The sequence below is a fragment of the Rhinatrema bivittatum genome, chromosome 6 (assembly GCF_901001135.1).
Source record: "Rhinatrema bivittatum chromosome 6, aRhiBiv1.1, whole genome shotgun sequence".
NCBI lineage: Eukaryota > Metazoa > Chordata > Amphibia > Gymnophiona > Rhinatrematidae > Rhinatrema > Rhinatrema bivittatum.
The window spans coordinates 259,394,542-259,417,001 of NC_042620.1; the positions used below are offsets into that span (position 1 = coordinate 259,394,542).

General features: G+C 45.4%; 1 protein-coding gene across 1 annotated transcript; it reads right to left on the bottom strand.

Annotated features, from left to right (window-relative positions):
* Positions 1-708: 708 nt before the first annotated feature.
* LOC115094697 lies at positions 709-21,075 on the bottom strand. Its single transcript, XM_029607948.1, has 5 exons — positions 21,003-21,075; positions 20,637-20,861; positions 20,070-20,364; positions 6,326-6,399; positions 709-1,193 (listed from the first exon to the last, which is right to left on the bottom strand). Exons 1-5 carry the CDS (start codon positions 21,073-21,075, stop codon positions 961-963), a joined length of 900 nt encoding a protein of 299 aa, XP_029463808.1. The 3' UTR covers positions 709-960.
* Between the last annotated feature and the right edge of the window lie 1,385 nt (positions 21,076-22,460).

The window sequence follows — 22,460 nt, forward strand, 5'->3', positions numbered from 1 at the left end:
GAGGCAAGGAGTTGAGAGGGTGCCGCCGGCGCAGTTGCTCGGGGGCATCTTGGCAGCCGGCGGGTCTTTTCCCTCCCACACGCCCTTCTTCTTTTATGGTTGTATTGTGGGATTGTTTGTCGCAGCGGGGGGGGGGGGGGGGGGGGGGGGGGGGGGGGGGGAGTTTGTTGTTGCAGATGGCCCGAGCCGCTACAGCTTATATTTGTTATCTGTTAAAATGGTTACCTGCTACAATTTTTTGATGGTTGACAACTGGGGCAGTTGTCGGGTACGGGCTCCTTGCTGGGAGGCGGCAGGGGTCCATTGGCCTGGCTCCTTGCTTGATAGTGGTGGGGGTCCACCAGGTTGGCTTCTTGCTGGGAGGTGGAGGGGGTCTGAACTCGGTGTAAGGGCTGGAGGGACGAGCCGTGTGGCTGGTGCTGACCATCTTGCTGGGGAAGCGGCGGATGGTCGGGGGATTTATTATTTGCAAATGGTGTATGTTATTTGCGAGGCTCGGGCCTCCCTGGTGTTATTAAAGCTGCAGCCCTGTTAACCCAAACTATGGTCTGTGTGGTCATTGATTTGTAAAAGGGCGGATGTGAGTGAGTGATGTCCTGGCTGCCCATATTATCTGTCATCATATTCTAAATTTTTATCTGTAAACAGAGGAGAAAAAGAGGCTGAAAATACATAAGAGCCAGACACGAACCACAAGGATAGCAACAATTTTATTTTCTGACACAGTAATAATGCAAGCCACTGATGACTTAACATTAGGTGCCCCAAAACGATCCGTGGAATTTTGCTTCCTTCTGGCGTCAGGTCATAACATTTTGAAGCCAACTCTAAAAACACCTGAAGAAAGCTCCTAATCTGCTGACTGATGATTTTTCACTCCCGGCCTTGCCTTGGGTAAAGATATTTAAATCTTTACCAAATTCAGCAGTTCCATCCCCCACCCAGAGGAATCGTTCAGGATTATCCACTTCGGGGCTCCTCCCCCACAGAAGCTCCCTCCTCTTGCAGGCCTCTTCTGAGACAGGTATCCAGGAAGCGCTGAAGGTCTTCCTTTTCTACTTCCTGCCGGGCCCCTGCTCTCAGCGACCGGAAAGCCATGATGTGTTGGGCACCAGCCGCGTGGAAAAAGTGGGTGATTTCTGAGAGATTCATTTCCGTGTGGGCGTGGGTGAGCGCTACAGTGGGGTGGCAGCCTGAAGGAGGAAGAGAAAGGGGTGAGGTGTAATAGTCAGAGTTTTAAAAAAATGTGTAGAAAAGAAGCCATTAACATTTCTTTGCAAAAGGCTTTAGGATGGGATAGCGATGTGATGAGCTCTCTCTAGACTAGAGCCAGAAGACTGAAATAGGAGGATATCAGTGTGACAAGTGCCTTCTGCTGCAGACCTTCATCTTGTTTGGTCTTTTCTCTGTTTCATTATTAATAACAGATTGTCTCTCCACCATTTTTTTCTCTCTCTCTCATGCTTCCTACCAATTCCTTCCCTCTCATGTTCTACTTTCTCTTTCCTCTCCTTGCCTACTCTATTTTTTCCCCTTCTCTTGTCCCTCTCAAATGTGTCCTTGTGCTCACACCCCCTCTCCAATACCATATTCTCTACCTCCTTTACCACTTCCTCCCTCCCCTTAATCCCCCACTTCTCTCTCCTTCCAGCACTGGGAAACAATCATTCTAAGCCAGCCTCCCAATAATGAGACAAATAGAAGTAGCCTAGTGGTTAGAGAAGCAGACTACAAACCAGAGAGTTCAGGGTTCAAATCCTGCTGCTGCTCCTTGTGACCTTGGGCAAGTCACTTTACCTTCTGTTGCCTCAGGGACAAAACAGGTTGAAGCTCTCTGGGGACAGGGAAATACTTAGTGCCTGAATGTAATCTATTTTGAAGTGGCTGAAAAGCGGAATATAAATCAGATGAATAATAATAATTCTCCCAGATTTTGTAGGAGCTTTCTGCATGGTCTCTCTTGCACTCCCATCAGTGAACTGCAGAGTCCTACAGTGAGAGACTGTGGGGGGGAGGGCAGGTAAGCAGAAGTGCTTGTGGCTTTTGTCCTGCTTCTGCCTCTCCCTACATTATATTGGTTGTCAAAAGAATGCCTGACAATAGGCAGGAAGAGGGAGCAGTGGCATAGTAAAGAGATAACTTCCTCCGGTCTTCCCTGCATTTACTTGACCTCCTTGCCAGACCACCCCGTGGGGAGATGCAGTGGCCGTGGCCTGCATAGCCATTTCCCTTCCTGCCCAGGCCACTGGGAGGCGCAGGCGACAGTGGCTGTGGAGCTGAACCCTCCTGGCCAGGCTGCTGCCTTTGGGAAGCTCAACGGCAGCCCCTGAAGCCAATTGCCACCTTTGTCCCCCGTCCCCCCCCCCTCCCTCCCCAAATCCAGGCCCTACTGGGCCATCACCTTCCATAAATCAACATCTGTAGCCCAGAATGGACCCCTTTATTTGCCTGATTACTGGGAGGCTGGTTTAGAACGACTGTTTCCCAGTGCTGGAAGGGGAGAGGGCTAGCAGAAAGGAGAGAGAAATGGGGATTAGGGGTAGCGGGGGGTGGAGGAAGTGGTGGTAAGGGAAGTAGTGAATATGGTATGGGAGAGTGTGTGGAGAGGGCTGGGCTGGAGAAGGAGTCAGGAGAATGGGGGATTAGCACATCTTAAAAGGGTGAGAGAAGGGGAAAGAGAGAATGGGCACGGAGGGGAAAGGGAGAGAGGAGGAGAGCATGAGAAGGGGAGAGGCTAGCAGAAAGGAGAGAAATGGGGATTAGGGGTAGTGGGGAGTGGAGGAAGTGGTGGTAAGGGAAGTAGTGAATACGGTAAGGTGGAGAGGAGTGGGCTAGAGAAGGAGTCAGGAGAATGGGGGGATTAGCACATATGAGAAGGGCGAGAAAGAGACAGAATGGGCAAGGAGGAAAAAGGGAGAGAGGAGGAGAGCATGAGAAGAAAGAGGGAAAGAAGTGGCAGGAGGGCTCGAGAAAAAGAGAAAAAAAAAATGGTGGAGAAACAAATACGTTAATAATAAGTAAGGACAGAGAAAAGGCCAAACATTTCACGAAGAAATAGAAGAACAGAGGAAAAATAACAGTTTGTAAAAATAAGGAAGGAGGCGGCAGAGGTGGAACTACAAGAACAAGAGAGACAGGATATAAATGAAACCAGACACAAAGGCTGGAAAACTGGATTGGAACAAGCAGAGCTAACGTTTCTCATGATTCACTTCTGCTTCAAATGTATTTGCACACTCCTAGTATGCGATTACTACTGGTGGCCGGCGCTCATGAAATTTAAGTTGGTTGAGAAAATGCAGGCATAACAAATCTAAGCAGGTTTCACTCTGCATCTGAGGAGGAAGAGCGTCAGCTATGTTTAAGGGGGAGGGATGGGCAGATTTAAGGAATTAAATATCTCGCTGTCTGTGACTCTTCCCTGGAGGGAACTATGACTCCGAATCTTACAATGGACGGCCTTTCATCTAATCAGAGGCATTTAGAGCAAGCATCACTGAGCCTAGGGCGCTCCCTAAGTGCATTTCGGAGGAAGGCACCTTCATTGTGGACGGATCTGCACAAAGATTTCACTTATAAAAGAGATTAACAAACATGGGCAACTGCAATGTCAGAGCTCCGGTATCACTGTGCACTCTTGCTCATCTGAACACAATAATTTATTAGGAAATCTCGAGATATATATATATATAAAACCCAGCAAGTTTCTTCGGGTGACGTTTGTCGATGCTTTGCTGCCCTACAGCACACATGGACGGCACCTAGCGTGCAGCACTATGTACAGTCTCCCGGTGGCACAGAATGAAGCAGCTGACGAGGATGCCAGGCCCTACCAACAGAACTGACCATGGCCTCCTAAAAAAAAAAACACAGCATGCAGCTGACAGGAAAGCTGGGTCCCAGTAGCACTGGAGGAGCACCCCCCCCCCCCCACCATAGCCCTGCTCCTACCAGCTACTAAAGCTTATTAGTTGTGGGTCCCAGGAAGGTGTCTTTAGTTAGGGGGGGGAGGAGAAGGCTTCTGTGTGGGAGAAGAGGATAGTGAAGGGAAAATAAAGTTTACACTCCCACCATCTAGGTTTCCCATCATTTAATGATGGACTTTCCCACTACTAAGAGCTAGGAAATGTATTCTGAGCCAGTAGCTTGAAGCTTCTGCGCCTGATCCTGCAGACTTATCCTATGGTGATGATGGAGAGACTCACAGCTCAGGATAATGCCTCACGTCTCTGGGTGATCTTTCTGAATTGCTGGCGACCTTAAGAGTCTTTCTCTGCCAACGAAGACAGGAGAATGATACCTGAGCCTATCCAAAGGGAACTCTTCCAGATGACTTATTAATGTAATCATGTAGGTTATTAATGTTCTTTATTAACCTGAAGTTGGGCAATGGCTATATGTAACCCCCCTTTTCAGTGAACGCTCTGAATGCAGGGTTACACGGTTGTTCCTGGGGCCACTTCCTTCCAGCTCTCTCTCTGCTCACACCAAACAATCAACTTGCCCTGGGAGGCTAGTTTCTTTCTGCCAGGGAGGAGGATTTAACCTCTGAAGCCCTAGGCTCACATGAGTGGGCGCCAACACACAGTCTCTCAGTTTCTCTGCTGTTTCTTCCTCAGCGGTACTCACTATTTGGATGTTCTGGCTTTAAGGCACTTGATTCTTAAAGACCATGCTGGTCGTTCTTGGGGTGTTCCAAAATCAATTTACTGCAACCAAAAATACTTTGTCCAGTTGGCAACAAAATGTCTCCATTTGATCTTCTCACTTTAAATTAAACCATCCAAAAGTATTTATTTTCTCAGTCCTATTACCTGAGTCAGTGTCCCTTGTGTTGCAAGCACTAAAAAACAACCTACACTCTTTAATGGTAGAATCCTAGGGGGACTGGGATCTCCTCTCACTTTCCCTGTTAGCAGCTCTCTGGTTTAGAAATCCCCAAAATGTCCAAAAATCCAATGTATCTTCTTTCTCTACCAGGCAGGAACTGGTGGCAAAAATTCCTCCCAAACAAACAAACAAACAAAACTCTGCAGTTCTCTTCTCCACTGGCAACGCACTGCTGTTTCTGCTTTGTATGGCAGGCAGGACCTTCCCTAGGCGGGGGTGGGAATCCTCATGAGTCAGGACCAGGCTCCACATAGAACAAAGACTCCTCAGAAACAGATTCTCTCAAAATCTCTTCTTCCATTCCACGCCCAGAGACACTCCCTGCCAGACTATGGGGTAACAGGGCCAGGAATAAAAACATAAGAACGTGCCATGCTGGGTCAGACCAAGGGTCCATCAAGCCCAGCATCCTGTCTCCAGCAGTGGCCAATCCAGGCTACAAGAACCTGGCAAGATTCCAAACAGTAAATACATCCCCTGCCGATATTGCGCAACAAGAAGTAGTGGCTATTCCCTAAGTCGACTTGATTAATAACATCTTCCAGCTTCATCGTGATTGGTTTCAGTTCTTCTCAATCATCACCAGTGAACACAGTTTCTGGCACAAGCATCTCCCCAACTTCATCTTCAATAAACACGAAAGCAAAGAATGAATTTAGTATTTCCATAATGACCTTCCCTTCCCTAAGTGCCCCTTTAACCCCTTGATCATCTAACGGCCCAACTGATTCCCTCACAGGCTTCCTGCTTTGCATATATTTTAAAAGGATTTTTTTAATAGTTTTTCCCTCTAAGGCCAGCTTCTTTTCATTTTTTTTTTAGCTCACCTTATCAATGTTTTACATCTAACTTGCTTGTGCTTTTTCCTATTTTCTTCAGATGGATCCTTTGTCCAGTATTTGAAAGAAGTTCTTTTGGATAAAATAGCCTTTTTCCCTTCACCTTTTAACCATGCTGGCAGTTTTTTTGTTTGTTGTTTTTTTTTTTACTTTGCTTCCACTTTTTCTTTTCCACTGGTATCAGACTGTGGGGGCCTAACAATGGAGAATCCTTCAAAAACTCTCCTTACTCTCCAAAACTCTACCATAAATGCCACATCACTTCTCATGATCTACCTTTTATGCAGTCTGACGACCAATCCAGGAAGCCTCACGGGAAATGCCTGTCAGGGGTGCTCTGAAAACTCCTATCTCCTACCTAATCCTAATCTAAGGCTTAAACTAGGGACAATTTAGCTAATGTTTCACTTCAAGGCAGAGACCAAATGTATTAGAGAAAAGAGGAACTGCATAAGGGGAAAAAGCTGAGTTAGCCTGAATCGGGAATTTAGGAGAAGGGAAGAATGAGATAGGGAAACGAAAAAATTCAGAAAATAAGTGAGAGGAACAGAGAGAAAAGAATTAGGAGAAAATGAGATTGTAGTCAAACATTTTACCTGTCTGCGATTTTAAGTCACGAAAGAGTGCCTTAATGTCCCTCCTCGTTGGGTCACTGAGCGTTTCTGCACAGCTAATGAAGAAAGCACAATCAGCAATGAATTATACACTAAGACAACTTGAAACTAAAATGAGTGTGACATCACCAAGCAGGAGAAGGATCTGTGGATGATCAGATCCATTGACCTCATGTTGCAGATGGTGCAGCATGGAAGGAGGGAGGAGAGGCAACAGGACGACGGAGTGTATAGGGAAAAGTGGAAACGCAGCCCCCAGTCTCATGCTAATTATGCAGCCGTGACAGCTAGAACTCACAGCAGAGCAAACAAGTTGCCACACCATAGACAAAACAAGCTGGCTCCCTTCCCTGGAACAGGGGCAAATTTCAGGAAAATATCAACCCAGGGGATTTTTTCAACACTGGCCCATGGGGTATCTGTCTGATACCCCATGGGGTATTATGTGCTTTCTGTGCAGCACATGCTGCAGTAGCTCCCAAAAGCACAACAAGCCAATCCTTGGGAATTTCATCATGTAACCTGGAGCCTTGCAGAACTGAGCCAAAAAATCTCCAACGTAAATTATGCATTTTCCCTAAATAACTAAAAAGTAGAGCACACCCTAGACTAGGAGTGAGAAAACTGTGCTTTAAATTGCAGGCCCCTTCCATCCATACAATTGGTTGGTCTCTCTCCCCAAGTCTGGATACATCTCTCATGTATATATCCTAGACACAAAAAGACACACACATATAAATATTCTCTCAGACACAAAGCAGAAAAAAGTTTAGCCTGGATCCTGAGCATAACCTGATGCAACCAAGTGCCTTTCCAGCAGCATAAGAAGTGATAACCATACCTTGGAACTCTGCTCCAAGCTCACCTAATTCCCTTGCTTAGGAAGCATGCAGGGAACAGGAGGAGAGGAGTGAGCCTGGAACACACACTGAAGGCAATACATGGGAAGAAACTGGAAAGAGGCTGCAAAAAATGCAATCTTCAGCTGTGATTCCAGGACTTGGGACTCAGTTGAGGATAGAGTGATGGTGCACAAGTCAGGGAGCTGTAACTTACGGGTGGGAGGGGAAGAGTTAGAGCCGGAAATCAGGGAGGGGAAGAATGCTGGGGTCATCCCTGGAAAGGGGAAAGTGGTGATGGTGGTGGCGGGAGGGAGAGAGAGAGAGAGAGAGATTAGTGGTGAGGGGGCAGGCTGGTGGCAAAGAGCAAGCTAATATGCATTATTCTTTCCCCAATCAACGGTAAAGTCAGGTTGACCACAACTCAAAAGTTCTAAGGTACGATGATAACCTCTGGAAAAATCATTGGTGAGACCTCATCTGGAATATTGTTCCAATTCTGCAAGCTGCATCTCTGGAAGAATACAGAGAATAGAGGGAATCCAAAGGAGGTTACCAAGATGGTGCAGTATGTGGTGACAACTTTTCCTAGAGGAAACAAAGAACTGAACATGCATTCTCCAGATGGATAGGGGAACTATCCCAAAACACTCAAATACCTCAGACAGATAGATAATGCACAGCAGGCTAGAATATGTTTTTGGTGGAAAGGAAGTTACAGGGCAAGGGGTTATGACAGAAGTCTGCAGGAATGCACACTGGGATGTAATGCAAGGAAGGGGGTGGGGGATTGGTGGATAGAACAAGGAGACAAGCACAAAGGATCTTAGTGGTGGGGAAGAAAAGGGAAGAAACTGAAATTGTGCCATTTATTATGTTTGTTAATCATAATCGGGCCAATACAGTAAAGTGCGGCCGCGGTTACCCTGCTTCTAACCCGCTTTCTACTCACAATTTGGCCGCGTTAGTCCAACCTGCGATTCACTATCCCTTTTTTTTTTATTTATAATTGAGTTTATCGATGTTTATATTAATAAAAACATAGGAAACACAAAATCGCAACATCCATATATTACAAGAAGATATAAATCAAAAATCAACTAATCCTGTTACAATTCTTATTAGTCCTCAATTGGGGAGTGCTATAACAGGTAAATTTAAATTAACATATAAATTTCCAAGGGAGAAATCTTTTACTACTTATTCGTCTTATCCACAAGACTTTTTAAATGTAAGTAATATCCATCAAAAAAAAATGTATTTACCAGATTCCTTATCCAAAAGAAACGTTTCCAAATGTGATGGGTCATAGAATATAAACTTATTTCTTGCAAGTGTTACACAACACTTACATGGAAATTTTAATAAAAACAAAGCGCCCAGGGCAATGACTCTATCTTTTAATAAAATTAATTGTTTCCTTCTTGCCTGAGTGCTTTTTGCTACGTCAGGGAAAATCTGAATTTTCCCTCCACAGAACAAAAAGTCTTTATTCTTGAAGAATTTTTGCAGTACCATATTTTTATCTGTTTCACATACAAAAGTAACCATAAGAGTAGCCCTAGTAGAGATTTCATCCATAGATGCCTCCAGAAAAGATGTCAAGTTAGGGCTATGTTCCTGCACTACATCAAATTCCTGATCTTGTTCCGCATTATTAAGTCGGGTTCGAGGAACATAGAAAATTTTTGAAATTAACATATCTTTACTAGAGGAAATTTGTAATATCTCAGCTAAATACTTTCAAAATAACTCATTTGCTGATAACAACCTTGTAATTGGAAAATTTAAGAGACGGAGATTTTTCACTCTCATCCCATTTTCAAAATTCTCAATCTGTCTTTGTACCATCAAACTATCCTTTATAAATAAAGTGTTTGCCGATTTTATATTAGACAACTGTTGCTCATTTACCAAACTCTGAGTCTCTTAAATTAACCAAACGATCTGAATGATCCTGCAACTTATTTTTTATCTCAGTACTAGCAGAGGTAAATTGAGTCATTGCCTGGGTTAACAATTTCTCCATCACTATACCTTTTAACCCATCCTTACCGCTTCTTTAAATCAACGGGTAACCCTTTCCGCCCGCGGCATGTATATGAGATGTAAACGATTGGATTAGCTATTCTCTCCCATACAGTAACGTGCGCCCCGACTATCGCCTTTTTAACCTGCAGTTTAGCTGCGTCTTTAACCTGCTAAATTACCGCCTACCCTTATCCCTTCGTTAGAGGCAGGGGTAAGGGTAGACGGCAAACTTTCCCCCAGCCCCCACTCACCTGCCCTGGCCGCGTCCATGGGTGCCGGTCTCCGGGGCAGCCCCAGTCCGCTCTCCCCTCCTCCCGAAGCAACTTTAACCAAAAGAAAACCTAAAAACCTAAAATCCCCTCCTCCCGAAGCAAGGCGCAGGGCGAAAAGCGACTCGACATGTAAAGTATTGTGAATAAGTGTAACCAAAGTTAACTTACATTTTCTTTCTTTCAGCCCTGTCTGCCCTCCTCCGGAGGCGCGCACCGCGGCTCCCCTGCCTCCCGGGGGCAGCCAGCGGCGAAAGCGGCTTCCAGCAGCCCCCGCCGGCGAAGACGGATGAACGCACGCCCGTAGTGCACGGGCGCTCAAGGCAGCGAAAGCACATGAACGGGCGTGCGTGACGTCACGGCGTACGTTCATACGCTTTCGCTGACTTGGGGGCCCAAATGTGTTGTGTGTAGTATCATCATTAAGTATATCGTTTCTGTAGTACCACAGATCAGTCTAGACTCCTGGGTTTTGCCACCCTGCCAGCAGATGGAGACAGAGAAAGTTTCACTGACACTGTACATAACCCAGTGTGCCACCTGTATCCAAGCCAGGATGACAGCCACAACCATAAATTTCTAACAAACCTCTAAGCAAACTTTCTCCCCTCCAATGAGCAGGAAGAAAGTGAAGTTGCCCAAAAAGACAATGGAAAATGTGTTTCCCAAATTTAACATAAGCGATTGGCACTGAAAACCTCCAACAACTCCAGCAACATTAAGAGTGGCGGACTCTCTTTCTCCCCATTAAATGGGCGGGTCTCTGAACTGATCTGTTGTACTACAGGAATGAAAATTAGCAGGTAAAAACCAATTTTCCTTTCCGTGTATGTACCCAGATCAGTCCAGACCCCTGGGATGTACCTAAGCTCCCCTTAACTCGGGTGGGACCTAAAGAGTTCCGCTTGTAGAACACATTCAAAGCACATGGAAGCTGGAGCCTCATCATCCAAATGATAATGCCTAGTTTGCAATGACTTCCCAGTAGCTGCCCAGCAAATTTCATGCAGAGCCCTGTTGTGACTCAGCCCAGGGAGTAGCCTGAGAATGCGTCAAGTGTGCCCCTAAAGCCCCCCGTTGCAGACGACCTTTAGAGATGTAGTCAACTTGATCGCTTCCTTCAGCCACCGCACAATTGTAGCTTTAGACGCCTTATTTTCCTTCTTTGGACCACGCCACAGTACAAAGAGATAACCTGATCTACAGAAATCATAAGTGAACTTTAGATACTTCAATAATGCAGGCCTCCCATCTAACAGCCTAAGCTCCCCCACGTGAGGCGTAGAGGACTCCAAGTCCAGAAAAACTGGAGGCTCCACTGTCTAAGATGGAACACCGAGACTACCTCAGGCAGAAAAAAAGGCACCATGCATAAAGATAGCCCCAAATCCATAGAAACACAGAAATGATGGCAAAAAAGGACCAATGGTCCATCCAGTCTGTCCAGCAAGCATTACATGGTAGCATCTGCCGCGCCATCCAGGTTACCCCCATGTATCAGTAAGTTTTGCTTGACGTGCTTTGCTTATGGACTTGGCCATGGAATCAATCCTATGTTTTTTTCCTTAATGTCTGAGCGTCAGTACCCGAGACTGTAAAAAAGTCATGGCTCATGTTGGTTGTCTCTGAATTCAAATTTCTCTTTCCTTTCACCCCCCACCCCTCTCCTTTGAAGCAGAGAGCAATGTTGCTGTTGCATCAAAAGCATCCAGGCTTATTGGTTAAATGTGTTAATCTCATGCTCTCTGTTAAGGGTAGTAACTGCTGCTCTGTGCTAGTTACCCCCTCCACGCTTATCAGTTCTGCAGACCGTACAAGTTGGGGCCCTTGTTGGTTGCTGTCTAAATTCAATTTCCCTTTTTCCCTGCCATTGAAGCAAAGAGCAATGTTGGAGTTGCATCAAAAGTATCAAGGCTTATTGGTTAAGGGTAGTAACTGCTGCACCAGCAAGCTAGCCCCATGAATGTTTTCATCGTTTCCTTTAGGACTTGGCCAAAGAAGCAGTCCTATGCTTTTTCCCTTATTTCGCGTAACAGTATCCCAGACCATGGAAGTTGGGGCCCTCGCTTGTCGTCTGAATCCAATTCCTCTTATCCTCCTGCTGTCTAAGTGAGGAGCAATGTTGCAGTTGCATTAAAAGCATCAAAGCATGCTGGTTAAGGGTAGTAATCTCCATGCCTTCTGCTAAGGGTAGTAACTGCTGTACCAGCAAATTACTCCCTGCAAGCTTATCGCCTGCCCGTCCTCTAGCCTTTAGGGATCCACGGTGTTTATCCCATGCCCCTTTGAATTCTTTGACTGATTTCTTCTTCACCACCTCCTCTGGAAGGGCATTCCAGGCCTCCACCACTCTCTCCGTGAAGAAATATTTCCTGACACTGTTATTGGGTCGTCCCCTCTGGAGTTTTATTTTGTGACCCCCCTAGTTCTATTGTTTTCTTTCCAATGGAAAAGGTTCGAAGTCCATACATCATTGAAACCTTTTAGGTATCTGAAGGTCTATATCATATCTCCCCTGCACTTCATCTCTTTCAGCGTATACATATTCAGATCCTTCAGCCTTTCCTCATAGATCTTCCGATACAGTTACCACACCATTTTCATTTCCCTTCTCTAGACCGCCTTCATCCTGTCTCTATCCTTTCTGAGATGCAGGCTCCAAAACTGAACACAATACTCCAGGTGAGGCCTCACCAAAGACCTGTGCAAGGGTATTATCACATCCTTTTTCTTGCTGGTTATTCCTCTCTCTGCGCAACCCAGAATTCTTCTGGCTTTAGCTATCACTTTGTCACATTGCTTCGCCAGCTTCAGATCCCCAAACCTTATCACCCCAAGATCCCTGCCTTGCTCCATGCATATCAGTCTTTCACTACCCATCACATACAGCTGTTTTGGATTAACACATCCCAGATGAATGACTCAACACTTCTTGGCATTGAATCCCAGCTACCAAATCTTCGACCACTCTTCCAGTTTTCTTAAACCACTTTTCATTCTCTCTACTCCTTCAGGCATGTCCACTCTGTTGCAGAACTTAGTATCATCTGCAAATAGGCATACTTTACCTTCTATTCTTTCTGCTATGTCGCTCACAAAGATATTGAACAGAACCGGTCCCAACATCAAGCCCTATGACACTCTGCTTAACACAGCTCTCTTCAGAGTAGGTTCCATTTAACATTACATGCTGTTTCCTATAGGTCAATGAGTTTGTAATCCATGCCATCAGCTTGTCGCTCCTAAGCTTCTCATTTTATTCACAATCCTCCTATGCGGGATCGTATTAAAAGCTTCGCTGAAATCCAAGTAGATCATATCGAGCGTTCTTCCTCGATCCAATTCTCTAATCACCCAAACACAAAAAATCGATCAAATTTGGTTGACAGGACCTTCCCCTGGTGAATCCATGCTGCCTTGGGTCCAGCAACCCACCAGATTGTAGATAGTTCATTATACTTTCCTTCAGCAGAGTCTCCATTAATTTTCCCACCACCGAGATGAAGCTAACCGGCCTGTAGTTTCCAGCCTCCTCTACCAGCAATGGTTCTTCTCTAAGGTCTTCTTTAGTGAACACCAAACTGAAGTATTTGTTTAATTTTTCTGCCATTTCTTCATCTCTCTCCACACATTGCTCCTCGTCACCTTTCAATTTCACTATTCCACTACGGATCTTCTTTCTTTCTCTGATATATCTGAAAAATGTTTTTTCACCTCGCTTTACCTCTTTGACAATCCTTTCTTCCACTTGATCTTTTGCTTTCCTGATTTCTTTCTTCATCTCCCTCAGTTTCAACAGGTATTCTTTCCTGTGTTCCTATTTTTGGGATCCTTTATACTTTCTGAATGTTGCTCTTGTTGCCTTTATTTTTTCAGCCACTTCCTTTGAAAACCAGATTAGTTTCTTTTTCCTTTTGTTTGCTTTTCTAACATATAGATTTGTTGCCTTTGTAATAGCAACTTTCAGTTTGGCCCACTGTTGTTCTACCTCACCCATTTTCTCCCAGTCTTCCAGTTCTTCCTCTAGCAACATTCCCATTTTGACAAAGTCTGTATTTGTGAAATTCAAAACTTGGGTCTTTGTGTGTCTTCTCTGGATCCTGCTTGTGATATCAAACCATACCGTCTGATGGTCACTGGTGCTCAGGTGGGCGCCTACTCGGACATTTGAGACATTATCCCCATTTGTGAGCACCTAATCAAGTATCACACCCTGCTTCGTGGGTTCCTTTACCATTTGTTTGAACAGAGCCCCTTGAAAAGCATTCACTGACTCTTTACAAATAGGATGGGATTCTGCAGTTGGGATACTCTAAACCACATCCGGCAGATTAAAATCTCCAACTAGCAACACTTCTCACTTATTTCCCACCTTTTGGATATCTTCAACCAGATCTCTATCCAGTTCTTCTGTTTCAGTCAGAGATCTGTAGACCTCACCAATGTAAATGAAAGCACCATCTTCTTTTTTGAAGACAGCCCATAATGCTTCTTCCCTACCTTCCTTTGCATTTCAGTTGCTTGGATATTGTTCTGACATAAAGAGCTACTCCTCCACCTTTTCTGTACTCTCTGTCCTTCCCAAACAAGTTATAGCCAGGTATGGCTGTATCCCAATCATGAGATTCAGTGAACCATGTCTCTGTAACAGTATTGATATCAAAATCTGCTTCCATCTTTAGAGCCTACAGGGGTGGGATTTTATTGCCCAGACTACACACATCTGTGCTCATAGCTTTCCAGCTTCTCTCCTTGGACATCTTTTCTGCTCTTTTCACCTGATTTTTGTTAATTTCTTCACCCAATTCTTGGAGATGCTGGGGGCTGACATTTCAATTGCCTTTTACCACCCCCCATCCTCTAGTTTAAATGCCCTATGGAATATGATTTGAATTTTTCACTTAGGATCCTTTTTTCCTGCCACAGACAGATGTAAGCCAGCTTTGACACAGAGCCTCTTTCTGTTCCTTACAAGGCCCCAGCCCCCAATATATCCAAAACTTTCTTCCTTACACCAGCTTTTGAGCCATGCATTGAAATTATTTATATGGCTTAGCCTCTCCTTCCCCTTTCTATGAACAGGTAACACTTCTGAAAAGACAATAGTCTTCACCATGTGTATAATCTGCTTATCCAGAATCTGGAAATCTCTCTGTACAGCTTGGATGTTGTTTCTAGCAAGGTCATTGGTTCCAAGACGGATGATAAGGTCAACTTCAGAGTCCTTACTTTCTTCATTGATTGCACAGAGTATCTGATTAGCATTTCTTCCAGCTGAGGATCCTGGAAGGTATTTAACTATAGTGTTCCCCTCGCGAAGCATTCCCAAATTAGTGCCTCTCGTGACTGAGTCTCCCAGCAAAACAAGCTTCTTCTTATGGTTACTGGTTGTGTTATGGAATTTCTGTGCGCATTGAGTTTCAACTTTCCTTTCTGATCCCACATCAGTCTCCATAACTAGAGCTTTTTCATTTGCCAATACAGACAGGGCCGGTGCAAGCGTATTGGGCGCCCTAGGCGACCCTTACGCTGCCACCCACCCCCCCCCCCCCCCCACACACACACACCTGTTTTGGCGCCAACTGTGTGCTTCTCAGGGCGCTGAGCCATAGGGGGCGCCAAAGAGCAGCCATGTGGTGCTGCAAGCTGGGCCTATCCTGCTCGCAGCAAAGAGAAATAGAAACAGTCAGCACCAAAACAGGGGGGGGGGGGGGGGGGGCGCGACAGTGTGTGCTTCTCAGCTCCAATGTATTCCTGGCCGTACGTGAGCGTCCATCGGGCCCAGAATTGTAGCAGAGGGTTTCGGCAGGGCTTCTTTCTCCTTTGCCCAACGCTTCCTTGATGAATAAGGCATTGAGGAAAAGAAAACACACGGCCCTAATGGAGCTGCCTCACGCACCGACATGCACTTATTTTGAGTTTATCGAATCCACTGAAAGTTAGGTTGGCTTTTTTTTTATTTTATTTTGTCAAACCCAGAAAAGCAGTCTAGATTGCACACTTTTTGGTTTCATTTAAAATCTGCCCCCTCCTAAAATCAAGGCTCACAATTATGCAATTATAGACAACTTCTATCCTAGGCTTAAATATTTAAACAGTAAACGTTCTCTTAGCGATTCAGGAAGCCTTGTGAATCCAGGCATACCTGACAGAAGACTCTGTTCTTCCTCAGCACACTAGTTTTATGGCCTGGCAATCCAATTAGGGCCCCCCCCCAATAGGTACAAAGCTAGAAGTAAAGGGTTTATTATTTTTGTATTTTTTTCCCTCAAATCCAGAAAAGCAGTCTAGATTCCGACATGACGGTGCCTGGAGCTTCGAAATTCTCCTGGCTGAACAAATAGCCACCAAGAAAACCACTTTAAAAGTCACGTCCTTAACTACAGCTCTCTTTAGTGGTTCAAACTGAGCCTCACACAATCTTCCAAGGTCTAGATTCATATTCCAAGACGGACAATTGTTCTGCACCAGAGGACGCAAGTTCTTAGCTCCCCGAAGGAACTGTATAACATCCAGATGAGTGGACAGAGGATACCCTTGCATCTTACCCTGGAGAAAACCCAATGTCACTACCTGAACTCTCAGAACCTCTCTGTAGAAAAGCCAAAATATGCAATACCATAGCCTGAACAGGCTGAGGCTGCACTCTGTTAACAGCACATCAGGACTTGAAGATCCTCCAAATTCGCACATACATCAAGGATGTAGAAGATCGTCTAGCTTGCAATAAGGTGGAAATAATTACTTCAGAATATCCCCTCCTTCTCACTTGTCTCCTCTCAGATGTGAAGCCGTGAGACAGAAGGGAGCCTCCTGACCCTAAAATATTGGGCCCTGGTGGAAAAGAATCCACTGATGCCTGACCTTAGAGGCTCATCTATGGCCATGTTGATCAGATCTGGAAAGCATGGTCAATGTGACCACTCTGGAGCTACCAGGATCACTTTGTCTGGATGTTTCTCTATCTGCTGTAATCCCTTGTCCACCAGAGGCCACGGAGGGAAGACAAAGAAGAATCCCTCGAGTCCATGTCAGCACCAGAGCTACGATTCCTTCCATACCATATTCTATTCTGCAGCTGTAAAACCACAATGCTTTGGTGTTGTCTTTGGTCAGGATACCCCCATCTTCCATGATTAAGACACATCACTGCCTCCGACAGCTCCCATTCCCCAGGGTCTAACTTTCTCCGACTGAGAAAATCCGCCTGAACGTTGCTCACTGCGCTGATGTGAGATGCTGCCAGCCGCTCCAAGTGCTGCTCTGTCCAGCTAATCAACTCCCAGGCCTCTCGAGCCACTGCCTGATTCTTGGTTCCACCTCGATGGTTGATGTAGGCCATTGTTGTTACATTGTCTGATAGGATCCATACTGGATGACCGCGAAACCTTGGCAGACAGACAAGCCACGCAAAATGCACTGCTCATCTCTAACTGATAGATAGTCCATGAGACCTGTTTCAACCACTGGCCCCATACCGATCGATCTTGCCACACCACCCTCCACCCAGAGAGGCTTGCATTGGTGGTGACTATTACCCAATTTGAAATCTCCAATTCTGTACCACGCTTGAGATTGGTGTGAGTAAGCCACAGTGAAAGACTGTCCCTAGCTTCCCCCTCTATGGAAGAGGAAGATGAAACTCTTCCAATAATGGATTCCAGAGGGAGAGAACAGCCCCCTGACAGAGGCTGCATGTGTGCGAATGCCCAATGCATTAATTCCAATGTCGATACCATAGAACCCAGGACCTGTAAATAGTCCCAGACCCTGGGCACCAAAAGCTCTAGCAGAAGCTTAATCTGACTCTGCATTTTTAGCACACTCTCTCCGTGAGAAACATCTTCTTCGCCAGCAAGTCAAACTGAGCTCCCAGATACTTTACAGTTTTAAAGAGGACTAAATGGCTCATTGCTAGGTTCGCCATCCTAGAGACTTCAAGTGCATCGGTACATTTTGAACTGATTTGTTGACAGAGGTCCTCTGATTTCCCACAAATGAGCCACTCATCCAGACGCAGATACACCAACATACCCTCCTTTTTCAATTTGGCCACCCCTACCATCATCACCTTGGTGAAGGTATGTGGAGTCATTGCCAGCCGAAGGGAAGGGCTCAAAACTGAAAATGGTTCCATAGGACCATGAACCTCAGGAATTTCTGGTGCTCTGGTCTGATGGCTATGTGCCGATAAGCCTTTGACAAGGCGAGAGGTGCCAAGAACTCTCCATTGCGTACCACCGCTATGACGGACTTCAGAGTTTCCATGCAGAAAAGGGGAACCTTGAGAGCCACATTTATGTTCTTTAAATCCAATACCTCTTGAATTGAATACAGGAGGGAAAGAAACAGGATGCTTAACTTAAAATTGACCTCTGGCCACACTAAGCGTGTTCAGGGTCTGAGCCAACAAACTCAGCAAGACATCTCTGTGAAAAAAGAAAAAAATCTGAGCAGAGTACAAAGCGGCTCTCAATCATATACAATTTTTCCCTCTTCCTCTGAAAACAAATAAAGATACATAGAAACCAATACTTTCCTTTGGTGCAGAGGTTCCAGTTCCAGGAGCACAGGCCGCATGGCAGATCAGAAAAGAACCAGAGCACTGGCTATATCTGTCTCCTTTTGCCAAACTTTAGCAATCCAGCCCAAGAGAAGCCATATAAAAGGGATACTTCCCTGCTCCACTGGGGTTGCAGTACAGAACTGTCAGCAGGTTCCACTGCTGTCTCATGGGGGATGAGGGATCTGGACCACCAGATGTCCACCCCACGCCTCTCTGGACCGAGCTATCAGAAAGGTCACCAACCTCCTGCTCATCCGCTTCAAACTAGAGGGGATAGCCCCATCAGGACCTCACAACCCCCTGGGAGGATCCAGAAGTTTCTTGTCTTTTAATCTTTTTTCTCTCTCCAGACTGCAGGTTACACCATCTACCATCTGCTGAAGACAGAGAAATGCTGAGGGACTGCAGGTAGCACAATGGGTTATATACAGTCTCAGTGAAACTTTCTCTGTCTCCATCTGCTGGCAGGGAGGCAAAACCCAGGAGTCTGGACTGATCTGGGTACTTACAGAGAATGATATTTTATTTATTTATTTTTAGATTTTTATATACCGGTGTTCCTATATGAAATAAAGATCACATCGGTTTACATTGAAACAGAACATGAAAATTGCCAAAAGGCATTACATAGAACAAGGTTATGAAACTTGGAACAGTGTACATAAGTTCAAATTTAACAATAACGTGTTGTAACATTGATGACCAAAGATAAAGGAGAAAAAAAAAAAAGACTTAAACAATTAAGTTGACAGGTCTTATTGAGCATAAAAATTATAACGTATAAGTGAGAAAGTCTCAAGTGTCCTGCAGCAAGAGATTAGATACCGAAGTAGGTAGTGGTATGGAAAATGGGGGTACTCCATTGTACTCCGATGCAAACCTTTTGGAGTGAGCAGGTTTAAAAATTTTTAAATACAAATACAGACTGAAAAAGGCCTGCAGAGCCATAAAAGCTGGGGAGGAGGCCCAGGCTGGCACTGACTGGAGGGCTTTATTCACAGTATGAAAAAGTGAGAAAGAACAATTTCTATTAAACTGTGTTTGATGCCAGTTATTTTTACCCAAAGAAAATAACTGGCATCAAACAAAGGTATCCAGCTAGATTTTTTCTGCTAAATTTATTCTGTAAATTGTCATCGTTTGCCAGTCCAAAACATGAATGTTCATTCCCTCATTTATTTATTTTTTTACCATTTATACAAAACTTGTGAAAAAATAAAATTCATAATTTCTAGAAAAATGCCAATATTTCTAAGATCCAAACAGCCATACTTTTTTTTTTTTTTTTTTTAAATTGAGGAGATAGCTTTCAACCATTAAACCTGCCAGTGTTACCCTCCCCTCCGATCCTGCAACTCTTCCCTCCCCCCCCTCTCTCATCATAATTTGTAATTAGCTTCAACGCCTTTCCTCCCCCTTCCTCTCCCTCCTCTCTATTTTCTCCATCCCCTGCAATTCTCTATTTGTCCCCCCTTCTCCCTTCCCTGCGCCTCTCTTGCACTAATTTCATCATATTACAACCCTGTAAATATCCTCAGCACGTATCAATAGATCTAGCGCAGTCCCAGTGCCTTCCTCTGGTTTCCCCAGCGCCTGTAAATAGTTCCAGCGCCTCCATTAGTATAACTCCCTCCTCAACTTTTTCTCCCTCCTTCGGCCTTTCCCACCTCCCCCCACCCCCCTTTCCTTTCCTTTCCATCATATTGAACTCAGATGTATCTGTTTTTTGTGATTTTTACTGCTTGCTTTTCATATCATTCCCCAATTTGCTGTTTGGTTGTTATAGTTTTCCCTGTTATAACTTTAATACTTCTCCCCCCCCCCTCCCCCAGTTGAAACTATGTTTTTTGTAAAGCTCTGTTACGCTGCATTATTTATCTGGAAACCAATGTGATGTTCCCAACGAACGTCGGTCTATAAAAATGTTAAATAAATAAATAAATAAATAAAATAAATAAATATTTAGAATAAGGGCTGCTTAATGATAAACAAGCCAAAAGCAACAGAACAAATATCTTTACCTGTGCACAAATGCAAACACAAGACTCTTTGCTTTGCCCCTTCGCCACCTCTCCTCGAGCTGCGCCTTGTACCTTGCTGTGTACTCAAAGACCTCCTCCACGGAGACGGAAATCCTACCGCGGAGCTGCAAGATGCTGGGTGTCTCATGGGCTAATAAGGAACCCTTTGAGCCTGGCCTTTGCACCCCAAGGTGTTGATGGAGCAACTGCAGCAGATCCCTGCCATGCTGCGGCAACCCCAGCAGAATGATCTCGGCTCCAGGGCCACCAAATCCATTTTGGGTGGGTGTTGAACCTTGGGAAGGAAAAACGACAACCCTCTCATTTGGAAATACTCATACCCATCTTTGCCAACACACCTTAATCCTGCTCTAAAGCACCCCCTTGCTTATTTTAGTACTGAGGTCCTTCCACGCATGTTTGCCCTGCAGCACACCCTGCTGTTTCAGTATTGAGACCTACAAGGATACGGCTCTGCCAGTGCACCTCACAGGGACACAGCCTGACACTACCTCCCCCCCCCCCCCCACAGCATTAAAAAGGTAAGAGTGAAGGTGCTGTATTCACCTTGCTCTTCTAATTGGAGATGACCCCTTTTTTCTCCTGTATTTCTTTCCAAATGCTTCTGCTCATGGGAATGTGCCCAGTGGCTGGCGCACTCCCAGCAAGTGAAGGACGAGAGCGCTCCCTGGCGTTTCTTCTTCTTCTCCTCCTCCGTACTCCTGGTCTCAGCCCTCTGCCAGCGTGGTGCCAGCCGGCGATGCACTCGGAACGCACAGTGCTGCTTCTTCTCTGCCGCCCACAAAATAAAGACAGTAAGCCTGTTACAAATTGCTTTGCAAAAGGAACATACTTCTGGGATGAACATAGCTTAGAGAGAGGCAATAGGATCAGATGCATTTTGGGTGTGACGTGATTGGATGAGATGCCCACGACTGTCTGCATATGCCCTCCAAGGAAGGTTGTAGCCTATTTTCTCACAGGAAGTCTTGGCGTTGTCCTTCATCCTGATGATTCCCTGGTCCAGGACCAGCTACAGTCTCCCCTCGTTGTTCAGAGAATCTCACCCTACAGTAGTCATTTTTTTTTTTTTTTTTTAAATTAGCTTTATATAAGGGAGAATGTTCTGGGCTGTAGTATGCCTTGTGAAGTTTAGAGATATTCACTGGTGCTGGTTTCTGGCACTATTTACCCTTTATGAAGCACTACTCAGTTTTTTGGGGTTTTTTTTTTCAAATATTTGTTGTTCCTGCCGCCACGGCTTTTGCCGTCACCCACCTTCTCGCCATCTCAGGCAGCCACTATGGCAGGAGATCCAGGCCGCCCAGGAGAAGCAGGAAAATCATAACCGCAGCTGAGCCCAGCCACCTGGGGTGAGTCGCCCACATGTCTGTTGGGAGAAGAACCTGTTAACAAGGATTCACACAATCAACCCCCTGGCAGAGGGGAGAACGAGGAGGAGAAAGGAATGTGGAGTAGATAAAGACGACCTCCAGGCTCGTCCCTTTTCTGCCTTGTTTTCCTTTCCCACTTTTGCCTTCTTCCCCCTACTGCGAACAAAATCTGTGCCTGTCGCAAGTTGTTTTGAATTCCTTTACTTTTCGTAACCCCCATCACCTCTGTTAAGCTGTTCCGTGCACACCCCCCAACCCTTATATTACTCCTGAGTCATCCTTCTCCAGCCTCATGAGACCTTGATTTAGGATTTCTAGGTTTTGGTGGAACTGTTTAGGTGCAGTGGATCCTGTCTGCAGGCATGGCAGGTGGAGTAAGTTACTCCTTAAGGTTACCTCCTGCCTTATATTTTCCTGATTCCAGAAGACTTGTTGAGGTCCTTTCATTCCAGGATTTTATTCATTTCTACCAGAAAACTGCTGACCTCTTTGAATCCACTATTAAACAGAAAGAACTGAGCCAGCAGGAAGCCTACAGATTTCCACCACTTTTGACATTTCATCATTTACTGGTTTCCCCCCCCCCCCCCCACCTCTCCAAGTCTATAGAGAAAGAGGAATATTTGCATATATTCCCTACCTTGAACAGTTTGACAGACGCTGCTGTTTCTTTGTAGGTAGCCATTCCTCCAGGAGCAGCAAAGAGTAGCTGCCCCCCTTATGTGAAGCTGGAGGGTCCCTCGTAGTATAAAGAGACCTCCAGGGCCCGGGACCAGCTCCATTCCTCTCGCATCAGTGCCAGCATCGCCAACACTCACCCCATCAGCAAAGTGCCACTCTAACATAGCCTGCGGGTATCCCAGCGAGAACTCACAGGCCCCTAACACAGTCTCCTTCCATCGAGTAAGGGTGACCTTTCCGTTCTGGTATGGGGCTGGCGAGGAGAGAGCGAGAGAAAGGGGGCAATAGGTAAGGAGAAGCTCCCCACCTCCAAAGT

What these genes read in the sequence shown, in the direction of transcription:
- LOC115094697 (XM_029607948.1), bottom strand. Translation starts at nt 21,075, where the DNA reads ATGAAGGACAACGCCAAGACTTCCTGTGAGAAAATAGGCTACAACCTT. An exon ending in GAGGGCATATGCAGACAGTC is followed by an intron (nt 20,862 to 21,002) that starts GTGGGCATCTCA and finishes TGTGGGCGGCAG; the next exon opens with AGAAGAAGCAGCACTGTGCG. An exon ending in TCTCCAATTAGAAGAGCAAG is followed by an intron (nt 20,365 to 20,636) that starts GTGAATACAGCA and finishes TTCCTTCCCAAG; the next exon opens with GTTCAACACCCACCCAAAAT.